The 14,549-nt window shown below is 44.0% G+C and overlaps 1 protein-coding gene across 5 annotated transcripts in view; it reads right to left on the bottom strand.

Moving 5' to 3' along the window:
* mtss1lb (MTSS I-BAR domain containing 2b) overlaps positions 1 to 14,549 on the bottom strand; it is a 96,513-nt gene that overhangs the window by 15,073 nt on the left and 66,891 nt on the right. For all 5 annotated transcript variants that reach the window (XM_083759876.1, XM_083759878.1, XM_083759877.1 and 2 more), the window contains exons 4-9: positions 11,348 to 11,432; positions 7,773 to 7,864; positions 5,897 to 5,971; positions 2,084 to 2,241; positions 1,236 to 1,343; positions 823 to 920 (exon numbers count right to left, since the gene is read on the bottom strand). In XM_083759876.1, the coding sequence (XP_083616002.1) occupies positions 823 to 920; positions 1,236 to 1,343; positions 2,084 to 2,241; positions 5,897 to 5,971; positions 7,773 to 7,864; positions 11,348 to 11,432 (616 nt within the window). The remainder of the gene's footprint in view (positions 1 to 822; positions 921 to 1,235; positions 1,344 to 2,083; positions 2,242 to 5,896; positions 5,972 to 7,772; positions 7,865 to 11,347; positions 11,433 to 14,549) is intronic.

Below are 14,549 nucleotides of genomic sequence, written 5' to 3'. Positions count from 1 at the left end.
CATTTAGTTGGAAGTTATTTTCAAAGCCTTAAACAAAGGGCAGTTTCCAGAGGAAGCACACCTGTTGTTTCTTTCTGTATCTACAAGCTTGTACCGGTAGATCAGCAATAATCTCAAAGGGGAATATATCTCAAATAATTGTGATTAGACAATTATGTAATATTTGTGACAACCCTATATGCACACTCACACAATGACACACACACACACACGTGTGTGTGTGTGTGTGTGCGTGCGTGCGTGCGTGCGTGCGTGCGTGCGTGCGTGCGTGTGCACGTGAACAGAAGAGTTGATGGATAGTGTGCTTGTGATGTTATCTGTTAAACTTTACAGACTGTTACATATAAGATAATGGATACATTTGGAATACAGTTCTCTATATGGGATGATTCATTTTCCCCAACAGTTCTCATCTCAACAAAGGACCAAATCTAAACTCAAGGCTCTGGTCGTTGTACAACCCATTTATACCTGTTGTAACCTACTGTATGCATTGTTTTCAATCCGGGACCTACCTAAGGATTTCAGAAACCTTAGGTTTTAGAAGGTATACATTGTTTGACAGTGAGAAGACTGCAACCCAGGACAAAATGTGGACAACAGTTCAAATGGACGGACCAGGATTCAACAGACAGACAGATGGCAAGACTGATAGAACGGGCAACTGACAGACGTCACAAGAGGCACCTCTTTCAGACAAAATAAATTAAACAAACCATTGTGTCTGATGTGTAGCTAATTAAAACCTTTGAACGTGTGTGTGTGTGTGTGTGTGTGTGTGTGTGTGTGTGTGTGTGTGTGTGTGTGTGTGTGTGTGTGTACCTGCACATGCTGCTCTTGCGAGAGCCAGAACTGCTTGGTGAGGAGGGAGGAGTCTGGTAGGACCAGGTGTAATCTGAACCCTTCAGATCCTTAATCACCTGAGAGAGTGAGAGAGAGAGAGAGAGAGAGAGAGAGAGAGAGAGAGAAAGAAAGAGCCCTCAGCGGTTTCTGACATTCTGGCCTTTGCATCCAGCAGCCCAACCCAGTAGTCACGTTGAGTGGCACCACACGAAGCAACGGGGTGAACGTATGTACGGTAGGTCGGACATTACTAACCATTTACTTTACTTTACCGGCTCCCCATCCCCTCACCATATTTCTGGCAGAAGCCGTTGAGGGCTGATTTCACCCTTCTGCGAAAGGTTTGCGCACGTGCATGTGTACGTTTGTGTGCATGCATGTGTGTGCATTACCTGTTCGCTGGCGGGAGGCAGTTTGTGAGGATCGGTGGTCAGCACAGTGAGGTCATCAATAATGGCCTGGAGGTGGGTGATCTCCCCCAACATCGCAATCTCTCCGTTCTGACAGAATAACATGAACGAGAGGTTCACCCACAAGTGCGTAGCACTGCACTCTGTGCCGCGCTATGAGCTTGTAGATCTGCTATTTTTTCAATAGCTAAAGTGTAACATAATGCCTTAAAACACCAAAAGGGGTTCCCACCCAGAATGGGTTAAAAACAAATTCAATCACCTTTTTTTTCCAGTAATTTCACGAATAAAACAAAGACAAATGAAAGAAATCCTCCTCCTCCTCCACCACCCATCCATCCATCCATCTCACCACTACAGGCTGGAGGAAGCCTCCTCCTCCTCCTCCTCCACCACCACCACCACCCATCCATCCATCCATCTCACCACTACAGGCTGGAGGAAGCCTCCTCCTCCACCCACCACCACCCATCCACCCATCTCACCACTACAGGCTGGAGGAAGCCTCCTCCTCCTCCACCACCACCACCACCCATCCATCCATCCATCTCACCACTACAGGCTGGAGGAAGCCTCCTCCTCCTCCACCACCACCACCACCCATCCATCCATCCATCTCACCACTACAGGCTGGAGGAAGCCTCCTCCTCCACCACCACCACCACCACCCATCCATCCATCTCACCACTAAAGGCTGGAGGAAGCCTCCTCCTCCTCCTCCACCACCACCACCCATCCATCTATCCATCTCACCACTACAGGCTGGAGGAAGCCTCCTCCTCCTCCTCCTCCTCCACCACCACCACCACCCATCCATCCATCCATCTCACCACTACAGGCTGGAGGAAGCCGATGAAGGTGCAGAAGCGCCCCCTCTCCTCCACCAGGGCCCGGCGGACCGCCTGCTTCTCCGTCTCCTCCATCAGCAGACACATGTCTGTCACGTCCTGCATGGCGCTGTCCACCTGGGGCTGCAGGTCCACTCGCCCTGTGTGTGTGTGTGTGAGTGTGTGCGTGTGAGAGAGAGAGAGGGGTCCCATGGAAATCCCGAATTATGGCAGAGTCACAAAATTAAGAGGGGAAGAAAGAGATAAAGAGCCGAAATCAACATGGTTGGTGCCACAGTTTACCCATAACCCATCACTTAATTTAAACCATTGCTTTACACCATGAGAAGGAGAATGAACAAAACACCACACCCTCTGGTAAAGTATTTGGACAATGATACTTTACTTTGACATTTTGGTGCGGTAGCTTTGCATGCGACGGTGTTCTCAAATGAAAACACTGCCACATAAACAGTTACCGTATATGCAGCTTTGGTATAGCTACAGTATGTTGTTTCACATTCAAATGAATGGCGCCAAAACATAAAACTAAAGTTCTGCCGTCCAAACACTTGATCACACCGTACATGAAACTGGTAACTATGTGAGACAGACGAAGATGCATGATATACGTGTGTGAACGGAGTCTGAATTCAATCTACACCGATTAGTTAGAAAGTCCTGAAAATACAACAAAAGCATTGTGAAGCTATTTGCAGTGTTACGGCATGCATGTAACAACAGGCACCAACAGATGTCTGCAACGAAACGAACAAGGGAGGAAAACAGCAGGAGAAAGTGCGAGAGAAAGGAAGTCGGAGGGGGAGGGAGTACGAGGTTGGCGTGCGAGTGGAAAGAGCCTTGTCTGCATCCATAGCAGCTACGGTTTTCTAGGAGTCATGCAGGAGTCACGGAACACGAGACAATTAGTCTGAGATGTTTACAACATCATGCATTGTCCAGGCTGTAGGTTTGCTAACTCGGAGAGATAAACAACATGTGGGAGTTGACACTACTCTGATGACATACTGAGAGACGGAGTGAAAACGGTTGTGCTGTATTGTGCACACAAATACTGCGTGTCAAAAGACACCGTATTTGTGACTGTATTTGAATTTGATCTGTTTTAGTACATGACACATGCACTGTTTCAGCAATGTGAGCTTTGTGAATTTATTAAGTTTGTTGTTGTTTGTGCGATCACCAATCCAAAGTTCAATGATCAAGAACATACAGAATACAGTGATACAACTATCGCTTAGGGAATTCTATGGGAAGAAGACTCGAATGGTCAAACATTCAAACAGCAGTGATGTCAAAAGTAAGAAAGAAAGAAAGAGAGAAAGAGATAAAGGTGGCCGAGTGCGGGGTTGGGACAAGGCGCAATAAGCTGATACTTACCCTGGATCTCTATAGCAGGAGACAGAGATAACAGACACAGAGGGCAGGGCAGGGAGAGAGAGAGAGAGAGAGAGAGAGAGAGAGAGAGAGAGAGAGAGAGAGAGAGAGCAAGCACCCAAGAGGAGGAGGTGAGACAGAGATAAAGTAGAGGGAGAAGGGAACCGATGAATTGAGAAACAGGGATACCAAAAGGAGAAAAAAAAGGGAAAAACGTTATAGGGAAAGGGATGTATAGAGACAGATACAGAGAGAGAGAGAGAGAGAGAGAGAGAGAGAGAGAGACAGACAGAGAGAGAGAGAGCAGGAATAGCAAAACTGTTCAGGTTAGTATAAGAAAGCCATCACAAGACAGCCACAGTGCAGACTGTTAGCGCAAAATAACATTGCAACCAAGAACCGAAACCAGCAATACATATCCCTGTGACAGTCAGCCACCTGTATACTGTACATACACACAGTGACACTAGTCTGTGAGTCATTAATGTAAGTCTCTGACCTTAGGGCTGCACTCAAATGAGAACAGAATAACTCCTGTTTAAACCTATGATTATATACGTAAATCAGTGGTTTTCAACCCTTTCCATATCAAGGTCCATTATTGTATTCGTCATTTGAGCCACGCACCACCTTTGGATGAGATTTATTTCAGACCAAAGACTTATTTTGTTGTCGTTGGATAAGATTTTGTCCACAATTCCATGCTGTATAAAACTATAATAATAGAATGGGCAAACCAGTACATTCAGAGCACAACAGGTTAACATTCAGGATTTCTTGTACCGTATATGAAAGTGTAAACATTTGGCAGCATACGTGATAATAAAAGGCATTCTAAAACAACTGCAACAAATAAGTGTGTTCAGAACCCTATCCACAAGACCCCAAAATTGATACATCTGCCCAGCAACTGGGTGGAAACAGCTTCAAAAGGAAGCGCCACTAATTATTGGTTGCTAGTTGCTACATCACAGGGTGAAGTGTCTGACAACGAATGGGGGAAGACTTGCTGTACCGGTTGTCGCCACCAGATGGCGATAGGATTCTACATCACATACTTTGACTGAGCTTTAAATAGTTTGAGTGTATGTTGTGCAATTTAGTGCATGTTTTACTGAATGTCTGCCAGACTGCCAAATACTGTGCGTATTGTTTCGTGCAATCAGTGGTGGAAAGTACTGTACTTAAGTAAAATGTTGAGGTATTTGTATTGTACTTTACTTGAGTATTTGCAATTCCCGGCCAATACTACAAGTAAGACCCGCAAACGCGTGAAGCGAACGCAGCTTGTGTGTGTGTGGTTGTGTGTGCGTGTGTGTGTGTGTGTGTGTGTGTGTGTGTGTGTGTGTGCGCGTGTGCGTGTGTGTGTGTGTGTGTGTGTGTGTGTGCTACAGCTGCGCCCTGTGTGTGTGTGTGCTACAGCTGCGCCCTCTGGTGGCGGGCGGGTGGTGTAACAGTGGGACAGACACACACACACACAGACACACACACACAGACATTCAGCCCTTGCTGTCATAGTAAGTGGCTCACTGCGTTCGCAATTACTTCTACTCCACTACATCTTGAGTTGGATCCAAATATTGCACATTTACTCCACTACATTTATTTGAAAACTTTAGTTACTAGTTAGTTTGTAGATTTGGATTATTATTACAAGAAAACATAGGCCTACATATAGGCCTATGAAGGCTGAAGTTAACCTCTTCAGCCATATACATTTCGGCCATTTGAAAACAGACAATGTGTTGCGATGCGTCACATTGTGAGCTTGTAGATGTGCTATTTTCAAAGGTTTTTATACATTTGAAAACTTGAAATGGGACATTCTACATAATAAGTACTTTCTACTTTTGGTACTTTAGGTACATTTGATACCAATACTTTTGTACTCTTACTCAAGTCTTAATACCGGACGGTTACATTACAGAATTGATTTACATTACAGAATTGATTTACATTACAGAATTGATTTACATTACAGAATTGATACTTCTACATAAGAAAAACATTTGAGTACAGTTATCCACCACTGGTTGGGATGATGTGAAACCAGGATCCTCTCCAACAACCATGCATATATTGATCTGTTTCACTGGTTGCACAATGCTTACAGTAGCTACACACACACACACACACACACACACACACACACACACACACACACACACTCTGACTGTACACATTGATCAACAGCATGAACAGCATGGACATGGACATGATAGCGCTACAACATGGTCATGTGGCCAAACGCTTTGATCTTTAAACTTGACCTTTCTAGAAATGCTGACCTGGTTGGCCAGACAGATAAGTGCGTGACAGTAGGTTCACGCAGTTACGTATCTGTCTATAGGTAGAAATTAGAGAGAGAGAGAGGGACAGAAAGAGAGAGAGAGAGAGAGAGAGAGGGGGGAGGTGTACCTTTGCGTGCTTTCTTCTGTAATTTCACGGTGTCAGATGATTTCTTCTTGATCTCATGGCGTGACCTCTTGTACTCTGGAGAGCAGAGAGATGGAGACGGGGCTGACTTCAGTAACAGGAACTGAAACGCTCACATTCAACGTATTGATATTTGGCTATAGAGTTACATCATGCACTCAATGCTTCCCAGTAGTTCCCACATCGATTTCCTTGAGAACACTCGCTGTGGCCCTGCTGCTGAACCCACGGAGGACCGGGCAGAGATTTCAGTGATAGGTGACATCACTAAACATCAGTGGCACCAGTGAACCGACACTCACAGTGATGTTAACCTTGATTTAAGGTCATGCTGAGAACATCAATAGCAGCTGCATGGGCCTTGTGGTCAGAGTGTCCGCTGTCCGCCCTAAAACTGGGAGGTCGGGGTTCGACCCCCGGCCGAGTCATACCAAAGACCCTGAAAAATATGACCCCAGTGCTTGACAAGGGTTGGAACGAAGTCCCTGTGACATACTAGCGTCATGTCCAGGGTGTGTACTTGTACATCATGTCCAGGGGGTGTACTTGTACATCAAGCTGCCTCACGCTACAAAAACAGGAGATTTAGGCTCATCATGGCTCGGCAAGGCTTACATACTTAGCACATCAATTGCAGATCATATGAATGGCGTCTACGTATTGCTAGGAGTGAAGCTTGCTTAGTGAAGCACCATGTTGATTTGGCTGCTGGGCACATAATGGGTCAGTTTGGGTAGTGTCAGTGTCAGTATAGTGTTCCCATTACTGTCAGTGTGCCACTGGTCAAGGAAATAAACATCCATGTGTACCTGCACTGAAATAACCATCAGTGCTGAAAATATGACAAACATTACAGAATGTCATGCCAGACAGTGGACAGATAACTTTCCGGTAATTTGGGTCATGTCATTAAATATAAATATTATGAATAGGGGTCATTATAAATATGACCCAAACAAGTGCTATGACTGCTAATAGACATACGTTGACATAATAGTCCAGTCAATTTGAAAATGGCCATAGCCGCTATATGGCCTAAATTAGCCCAATAATTTTTTAGCTTAGATTGACTGGCCTATAATGACAGTTGGATGATCTAAAAGCATTAGCTCCAGACATCCCAAAACAAACTGATCAGGTTACTGCTTGGCCTTACTCCTACAACACACCTCACCCCTGCTCATTTTGATAGGTTGGGGTGGCTTAGGGTAGACGACAGACAGAGTACAGCAACTTGCAATGGGCCTGGTCTACAAGATACGCTACACCACAAAGACACCATGTGCCTGTCAAACTACTTCCTAAAAGTCGACGCCGTCCACAATCAACACCCGAGAGAGTTCCACAAATCACGTTCAACCTAGATTTGGCTCAAACATGGGGTGAAATTAATTTCGCTCATATATGCCACAAAAATGTAGAACGCCCTACCAACAGTCGTAAAGGAATGTGAATACTTCAAACCCTCTCTCAAAGAGCACTTACGGGTGACTGCCCTTTACTATACAGTACATATTATTTATTTTGATTTCTAACCGTTTATATGATGTTTTTGCATGGTACTGTATCATTAAATGTTCAGATGAATTGATTATGAACGACCCCAATGGAAACAACTAACAAGCCATAGTGCTTTCTTGGGTTATAATTCCTCTTAGCAGACCTTGTATTGAACTCTACTTTTCTGTGCTTTTTTTCTGAAAACTGTTCAATCAATCAATCAATCAATTGAGTGTGTGTGTGTGTGTGTGTGTGTGTGTGTGTGTGTGTGTGTGTGTGTGTGTGTGTGTGTGTGTGTGTGTGTGTGTGCGTGCGTGCTTGTGCGTGTGTGTGTGTGTGTGTGTGTGTGAGAGTTAACCTTTGGCGTGATCCTTGTCCAGCTGGTTAGCCGTTTTCTTCCAGTCCTCAATCCTGTCCTGGAGTGGAGTGATGAGACTCTCCATCAGGGCACTGAGAGGACAGAGAGAGATTAGTTTGTATCATACTGTATGTAATGCGTTGGCAATGTAAGAATGCTTGTCATGCCAATTACAGCTAAATGTTAATTGACTTGAAATTGACAGAGAGAGAGAGAGAGAGAGAGAGAGAGAGAGAGAGATAATGTGTGCATGCAGGAAAGAGACAGTAAAATCCGCTATTAATACATTTTGCCATGAACGCGGGACCTCGTTTTTCTCTCCACAAACCGCTTATGCCAGAATGAGGGAACTTGTCTTTCTTAATTGTTTTTGTTTAGTTTAGTTTTTTCTCACATATTAGACAGCCTACGGATCCGACGTGCACGCGGCCAAGCACGCTTATTTGTCCTTTTTCAGGGATGTTTAGGAACTTAAAACCTGACAACAATTAAGCTAATGATGATGCTACCGCCAGGCGATGCTGCTCCTCCATGAGCAACAACAGAGCCCAAGGCTCTAAAAAAAAAAAATTGTGTTGAACTATCGCTTTGCAATGTTTTGCACTGTTTTTGTTAACACTGTTTTTAACCTTTTATGATAGATTATATGTTTTTAACCATTCTCTGGAATTCCTTGTGAATGAAAAGTGCAATATAAATAAAATGCATTATTATTATTATTAACAGCTTGTGGGGGGCTACACTTCCTGGTTAGTCAGGACTCAGGGGCCCTTTTTCTTAGTTTTTTCACACATTTGTCTGACACTGGCGCCATAATTTCCCCTAGAGGGCTGGGATAAGTGGGATTGGTTGTGTTAATGTATCCCTTTGTAACACCTTTACCGTTATACAGAGTAGCCTACTAATGTGCAGTAACCAACCAACCAACCTTGACACATAAAACGTGTCAGATCCTCACATCATTAAAAAGGGTATCTTTGAAAAACAAAGAAAGGGTCCCGCACACTGTCAGACACTTGCCAAAATGTTGCTCTTTATTGGGTCGACGTTTCGGTCGATTAGACCTTCATCAGGACAGACAAGTGTCTGTCCTGATGAAGGTCACTAGCCTTCTGAGGTGTGACAAAAAAGATCCTCACATCATGAAATGCACCCGTTGTTTTTATGGCTATTTAGTCTTTTTTTTTTTTTTTTAAGATATTTTTTTGCGGCTTACGCCTTTTATTAATTTTTGAAGGGACAGACAGTAGGCTGACAGGAAACGGGAGAGAGATGGGGGATGACATGCAGTAAAGGCCGTGTCGGGTCCGGGAGTCGAACCCGCGGCACACTGCGACTGGATTACCAGTCCGGTGCCCAGACCGTTACGCTACGGCCTGGGCCGGCTATTTAGTCTTAACTAGAAGTGTAAAGTGGCTGTGCCAAAACGTTGTGGTGCAAGTGTCGCACTCGCAGGGATGACTAAAACACAACAATGCAACCCTGCATTGACCAGTTCAAACTGGTCCACCGACCGGTCGGCCGGTCCTCCCATTAAAACCGGGAAAGCATCTGTGTCATTTTAGAGCCCAAGGCTCGCCCCGTTCTGAACAACATACTTTTAGGCCTGAAAAGCCTAAAAAGGTGTCACTCTGCACTTAAAGGGCCACTTCACCCCTTTTGCAACCAGATCTTATTTTAATGATGTTTGGGAGACAAGAAACACTTTCCTGGGGTTTTTACGTGGGTAATATGTGTTTTAGATATTTTAGTATTTCATGGGATCCATGGGATTTCATGGACACTGGGCTCACTTCCTTCCTGGACTACAATTCCCATAATGCTTTGCAAACTGCGTCTTTTAAAGTGAATGTGTATGCTGGCACTGGAACTGGGGTTTATGCTAACAGCTAGCAGTAGTGATTAATGTCCTTAAAGTCACACATCCAACAAGCTTTGAACTGAGATAATGGCGAAAACATCTTGAAAACGGCCACTTTTGCAGATTTTCGATCGCCAATTTTTGATTGCCAATACATTTTTTAATTGTGTTTTGGCCATTGTCGCATGTTTCTTCTTTAATAACGCGAGCTAGGAAGATACCCGCTTTGGGAAACCCTGTCCTATATTATGTCTTTCTTTCACACTAAAAAGCCTCTACGCTGACAGAGTGTCCTACTGAGATGAACAGACTCCCTGTCCTACTGACCTCACAGGAATTAAAGCAGCTATATTTCTGGAACGACACCATTATATACATTACTCTGTGAGTTCCGTTCCACTTCGCTATTTTAGTATCTGGAACTTCACACACACAACCGCGCACACACGCACGCACGCACGCACACGTACATGCATGTGCAGAAATTCATACCAGAGTGAGGAAATGTAAAGTGCTTTAGATTGAGCCGGTCTTCAAAGACAGCCCTATCATTACCGTGGTCGTAGATCATCATTATCATCATCATCTTGGTCGTCATTACAATCACATCATCGATGTAACAGCTTATACCACGATGGAAAAGTCATTAGAGCGCCGTGGAACAAAAACAATGGGTGAAAACAGAGCCTTTGTGAGGTTTCCTCTATGTGGGCTGTATGCACACTGCACTAAGTACATCTACTCAAGTACTGTAAGTAAGTACAACAATTTAGAGGTATTTGTATTTAGTTGAGTATTTCCAACTTCCAGTACTTTTACTTCTACTACATTTATTGTACTTTTACTCCACTACAATTATTTGAAAACTTTAGTTTATAAGTTACTTTGTAGATTTATAACATAAGTTAACCACATCAGCCCTATACATTTCGTCCATTTGAAAGTAGCCGATCTACAAGCTTATAGATCTGCTATTTTCAAACGATGTTTATACATTTAAAAACTCAAAATGGGACATTCTACATAATAAGTACTTTTACTTTTGGTACTGTAAGTACATTTTGATGCCAATATCTTTGTACATTAAATGTACTCAAGTACATTTAGAATTTTGGACTTTTACAGTATTTATTGCAGTATTGATACTTTTACTTAAGTGAAAAAGAGTACTGTTTAGCTCACAGAACGAGCACTATGCTCCAACACACTCTGAACACAATGCCAAAAAAAGAAACAAAAAAAAACCTGCACCGAATGTTCTTCTCACCAATAGACCAGACCCAAACAAAAGGTTAGATTTACATGGAAAACACAGACTTGAGGTTTTCTCATTCGATGCTTTCTGAGAAATGGTTCTGAGCAATGAAGTCTTGCGGACTGTTTTTAAGCAAACAGCCAGACCGAACAATTGACGGAGGATAGGAAAGGAAAAGTAGAAGGAGGAGGAAGGAAAGGAAGGAAGGTAGTAAGGAGGCAGGTAAGACCAAAAGGATTGAAGGGCAGAAATGGAGGATTGAGTAGATCAGTGTTCTCAACCTTTCTAGACCCCCACAATACAGAGTCGGGGACAATATTATGCATAAAATAACTGAATTTGAGGTTAAACGTGAAGACTAGGGGGTTGCAAATAGCAATTGCCATCCCGATGCCCGAAATGACGCCCCTGCTGGGAGAGAAAGCCGGTGGAGACTGGGAGGTGGTGGAGGTGTCTTACTTGGTGAAGTGGCGTAGCTTGGCCTCAATGCTGCGATGTCTCATACACATCCTGGTCAGAGCTGAACCGATGTCCCTGGTTGCTCCTAGACACAACAAAACAACACAAATGTTCACATGATTAAAAACTCTCTCTCTCTCTCTCTCTCTCCACACACACACACACACACACACACACACACACACACACACACACACACACACACACACACACACACACACACACACACACACACACACACACACACACACACACACACACACACACACACACACACACACACACACACACACACACACACACACACACACACACACACACACATTCTGAGGGTTACCAAAACACTGTAACACTGTATTTTTATTTATGGTACGAAAAACAAAGTTTGTCCTCCATAAAAGCACTGGTAAGATGTGCTTAACTAACGCTTGAGACAGATGAAGTACTATTATACACACCCACACGTCTCTTTACATTAGGTCAATATTTACACCAGAAGCTCAGTGGACATGCCATCCAAATAAAGACATGTGCTGTGTCAGCTTACAGTACAGTATGTCAATGCGTGCGTGCGTAGTTGGCACAATGATAAAGTGAGACATGTATATGGGATAACAAAGAACATAGAGAGAGACCTGGGTCGGTTCGAGGCTAACCTGCGACTATAAACATGTGTCTATTTTAAGCAGCGGAGGTCTATGTGGAAAACCTTGACCCCCGGTGTTTAAAGAGAGGAGACGCTTAATTCTCTCTTCCAAACAAGGTGCTCACGCAGAAGCACCGACTGTCCAACAAAAACCCTGCCCATGTCCAAAAGGGTTACTTTTGAGGAAATGAATAGATCACATGATGTTTAGTCGATTACAACTACACTAAACTAAAACATTAATTCAGATGGCTAAAGAACTAAATGAAAATGTATTCAAAAGATGATGACTAAAACTAAAAGAACAAAGTTCCGTGTCACTGGCCTCATAACCTAGTACATACACGTACATATTACGTACATACATCAATGGATTTACAGTGCAGGTGGGCGTACTGTACATACATGTGTGCTGCCTAGCGTGTAGCCTAACCACCGTCAACACTTGAATGTGCATGCTGGGATTACCGATTAAATAGCAGCCAGATGGGATTGTTATTGTTTGTTATTGAAAGAAAAAAAATGTGTTTATCATGAAAGCTTTGGCTGGCTTACAACCAGCGCAAGCTCCACCGTCAAGAAAGCATGAAGGCTTGAAATCCCAAACAATTTTTTTGGGTTTCACAAAATCCAGGAATATAATATAAATAATGATGAAAAAATAATCATCATCATCATCATTATCTGTAACAGAACAGAATCAAGATTTGCTGTCAAATTCAGCACTGCAACACTGATAGCTGCTGCTGCAGTCCATCTGTGAAATAATCTACAAAGAAGGCAATTATGTCCCTTTACCGTAAGCCCTTTCAGGCATTAGATAAGCAGAGGTTGATTAGAGGGAGAGGACAGCGAGGTCATATCAGGTGTCCAGTAGGGGGCAGTAAGTACAGTAGGAGTAACAGCCAGGACATCACCTGGAGCTATAGACAGTAGGGCAGACCCATAAACAGTTACAGGCCCGTAAGGGTCCATTTGGAACCTCTTCAACTTAAGAACCCAGACCAGCTAGACCAGTGTTGGTTCTGGAGTCCATAGCCCCATACTGATTAAAATGTAAGCATGTATGAGTGTGTACACTGCACAGGCAAACACACGCACGCACGCACGTCGCATGCACGCACGCACGCAAAAACACACACACACGGTCTATAACATGTACACACAGAGCGTGCTGGTGAAGTCCAGAGAGAAGCGCTCCATTCATAATTAACAAATTCCTCCCTCTCGCCTCCTGTTCTACCCGGCAACCATTCATTACAGCAGAGCCACCATCACCATCCCCCCCCCACCCCCCAACGCACGCACACGCACGCACACGCACACACGCACACACACACACACACACACACACACACACACAATGGTTCAAAACATACATAAGTCAAGGTTGGCACCTGGAAATGGACAATTTACTGTTAAGTGGATACAAGGAGACTGGATAGAGAGAGAGAGAGAGAGAGAGAGAGAGAGAGAGAGAGAGAGAGAGAGAGAGAGAGAGAGAGAGAAGCACAACAGGACCAGAACCAAGAGGGATTGCCTTGTGCATTTTAATGAGCTCTTCTCTTCTCTACTGGAGTGAGAATCAGGGACCCAGCCAAGTTAAAGCTGTGTGTGTGTGTGTGTGTGTGTGTGTGTGTGTGTGTGTGTGTGTGTGCGTGTGTGTGCGTGCGTGCCATACATTTGTCTGTGTGTGTGTGTGTGTGTGTGTGTGTGTGTGTGTGTGTGTGTGTGTGTGTGTGTGTTTCTCTGTTTGACCCGTACATGTCTGATAGTCCTCTTCCTGTTTGCCTGTTGTTAGCGTCTCCTCTGATGTCACAGCAAGGGGCTCAACAAGTCACTGAGGAAAGACAGTGTTGCAGATGTGAGCAGTGTAGATAGTAGTTAACTGTACTGCCCACATCCGCAGAACAGTGCAGCGTATTCCTGATGTGAGCAGTGTAGATAGTAGTTAACTGTACTGCCCACATCCGCATAACAGTGCAGCGTATTCCTGATGTGAGCAGTGTAGATAGTAGTTAACTGTACTGCCCAGATCCGCATAACAGTGCAGCGTATTCCTGTGAGCAGTGTAGATAGTAGTTAACTGTACTGCCCAGATGTGAGCAGTGTAGATAGAGGTTAACTGTACTGCCCACATCCGCATAACAGTGCAGCGTATTCCTGATGTGAGCAGTGTAGATAGAGGTTAACTGTACTGCCCACATCCGCAGAACAGTGCAGCGTATTCCTGCGAGGACTCTTTAGAAACAACACATAGAGAGATCGGGGACGGAGAAGAGGAGAAGAGGAGTAAGGGAGGGCCGCTGCCAATAGACCACACATGACATCTGCTCGTGATCATTCATGGGCCTTTAAGAGGACGTCGACTTCACACTTTGGTGGCAGCTAGCATTATCGTGCAGCAATACCAAACGCAGAGCAGTAGATATAATGTGTGGGTCCTGGTGAATCATGACCATAAAACCTTTCTGTGAGAGAGAAAATTTTAAATAAATAAACCGCTAAATAAAGGGTATTTATTAAATATATAAAAAGATGTAGTTTTCCACAGAT

The sequence above is a fragment of the Protomyctophum parallelum genome (assembly GCF_964188405.1).
Source record: "Protomyctophum parallelum genome assembly, chromosome: 2".
In the NCBI taxonomy this organism is placed as follows: Eukaryota; Metazoa; Chordata; class Actinopteri; order Myctophiformes; family Myctophidae; genus Protomyctophum; species Protomyctophum parallelum.
Note: the sequence above shows the minus strand (reverse complement) of the source record. Positions and strands in the feature narration are given on the sequence as shown.